At 35.6% G+C, this 1,322-nt stretch overlaps 1 protein-coding gene across 1 annotated transcript in view; it reads right to left on the bottom strand.

Moving 5' to 3' along the window:
* Positions 1–515: 515 nt before the first annotated feature.
* Positions 516–1,322, bottom strand: part of LOC116081090 (ASNSD1 upstream open reading frame protein-like) — a gene marked incomplete at its 5' end in the record, with an annotated part of 1,568 nt that continues 761 nt past the window's right edge. The window contains one exon of the mRNA XM_031357737.1: positions 516–548. Within this exon, the coding sequence (XP_031213597.1) occupies positions 516–548 (33 nt within the window). The remainder of the gene's footprint in view (positions 549–1,322) is intronic.

The following is a 1,322-nucleotide window of genomic DNA, read 5'->3' as shown; positions in this document are numbered from 1 at the left end:
CAAGATTGTGTGTGTGACTCTCTCTCTCTCTCTCTCTCTCTCTCTCTCTCTCTCTCTCTCTCTCTCTCTGTGTGTGTGTGTGTGTGTGTGTGTATGTGTGTGTATGTCCACACATCTATATTGTCTTACAAGCCAGGTTTTGCAAATTCTGTACTCCAGAAACTGTTCTAAGAAGTTAAAAAATGAACAAATAAAGAATATTTTAATTGAAAAGTGTTTATTAACTTTCCACTCCCTGTAACCAGCTCAGAAAAACAAAACAAAACAAAACAAAAGAAACCAAAAATCAAAAGGAAGATGAAGGCAGATTTTCTTCTCATGAAAACTTAAGTCATTATAAAGAAATAAAGGCAGGCTGAATTTTCAGGCAATTTTGTTTATTTTTGTTGTCCAAAGTAAGAGAGAACCTGAGAAGATTTATTGACAAAACATATTAAACCCAATTTCTAGAGTGAGTTGGTTGCAGGGCTGAGCAATTATATCCTTTTATACTACAACTAATGAAGAATTAAGGTTCAAATGCTTGATGTACTTTCATTATATTTCATCTGTAGAAATTTTAAAAATGAGAAATATTTGAAAATATACATTACATGTATACATTTATTGGTATAACATGGGGAACCTCACAACTATGAATACTTATTGACAATGAAATATTTTTTTTTTTAGCGATAAGGGAAGGAGAGGAATTTTCCAATAGTGTAATGTTGCTGCCTGCAGCTAAATATGAATGGGATTTTTAGGAGAGGAGTAGGAGCCTAGGAAAATTAAGGGAACCGGATGGTGAGAGGGGATAAAAAATGAGATTTTATTTATGCCCTACCCTGCCTGCCTAAATCTAGCTCTTGACTATGGACCATTGTGGAAAGAAAGTTTCCGATTCTGACTGTTGCTACAAAATCCTAAGTGGGAAAACACTGAGCCAGTATAGCCCCACCTTACCTGCGTTGGCAAAATTATCATTTTCTTATTTCTGTTTCCTGTGAAGCTTCACCCAGGTATCGCTTCTCTCTAGTTATCTCATTTCTATGTCCAAGTTTGGGTGCCATTCTGTTGCTGCCTGCAGCTAAATAAAAACGGGTTCTCTGGGAGAGAGGTAGGAGCCTGCAGAGAAGGGAACCGGATAGCGAGAGAGGATAAAAACTGGGACCCAGCCATGATCTGTGTCTCTGGGATAGCTCTGAAATCCATTTTCTTTCTCTTTTGATCTCTCTCTATATATATTTTGTTTTGTTTTTGTATTTTAAAAAACAACTATCAGCTCATTTGTTTTAGAGCTAAAATTGCTGACCTTTTTTTTTTTTTTTTTTTTTTTTTTT

The sequence above is a fragment of the Mastomys coucha genome, unplaced genomic scaffold (assembly GCF_008632895.1).
Source record: "Mastomys coucha isolate ucsf_1 unplaced genomic scaffold, UCSF_Mcou_1 pScaffold6, whole genome shotgun sequence".
NCBI classification, from domain to species: domain Eukaryota; kingdom Metazoa; phylum Chordata; class Mammalia; order Rodentia; family Muridae; genus Mastomys; species Mastomys coucha.
The sequence above is the reverse complement of the archived record's forward strand: the minus strand, read 5'-3'. Positions and strand labels throughout refer to the sequence as shown.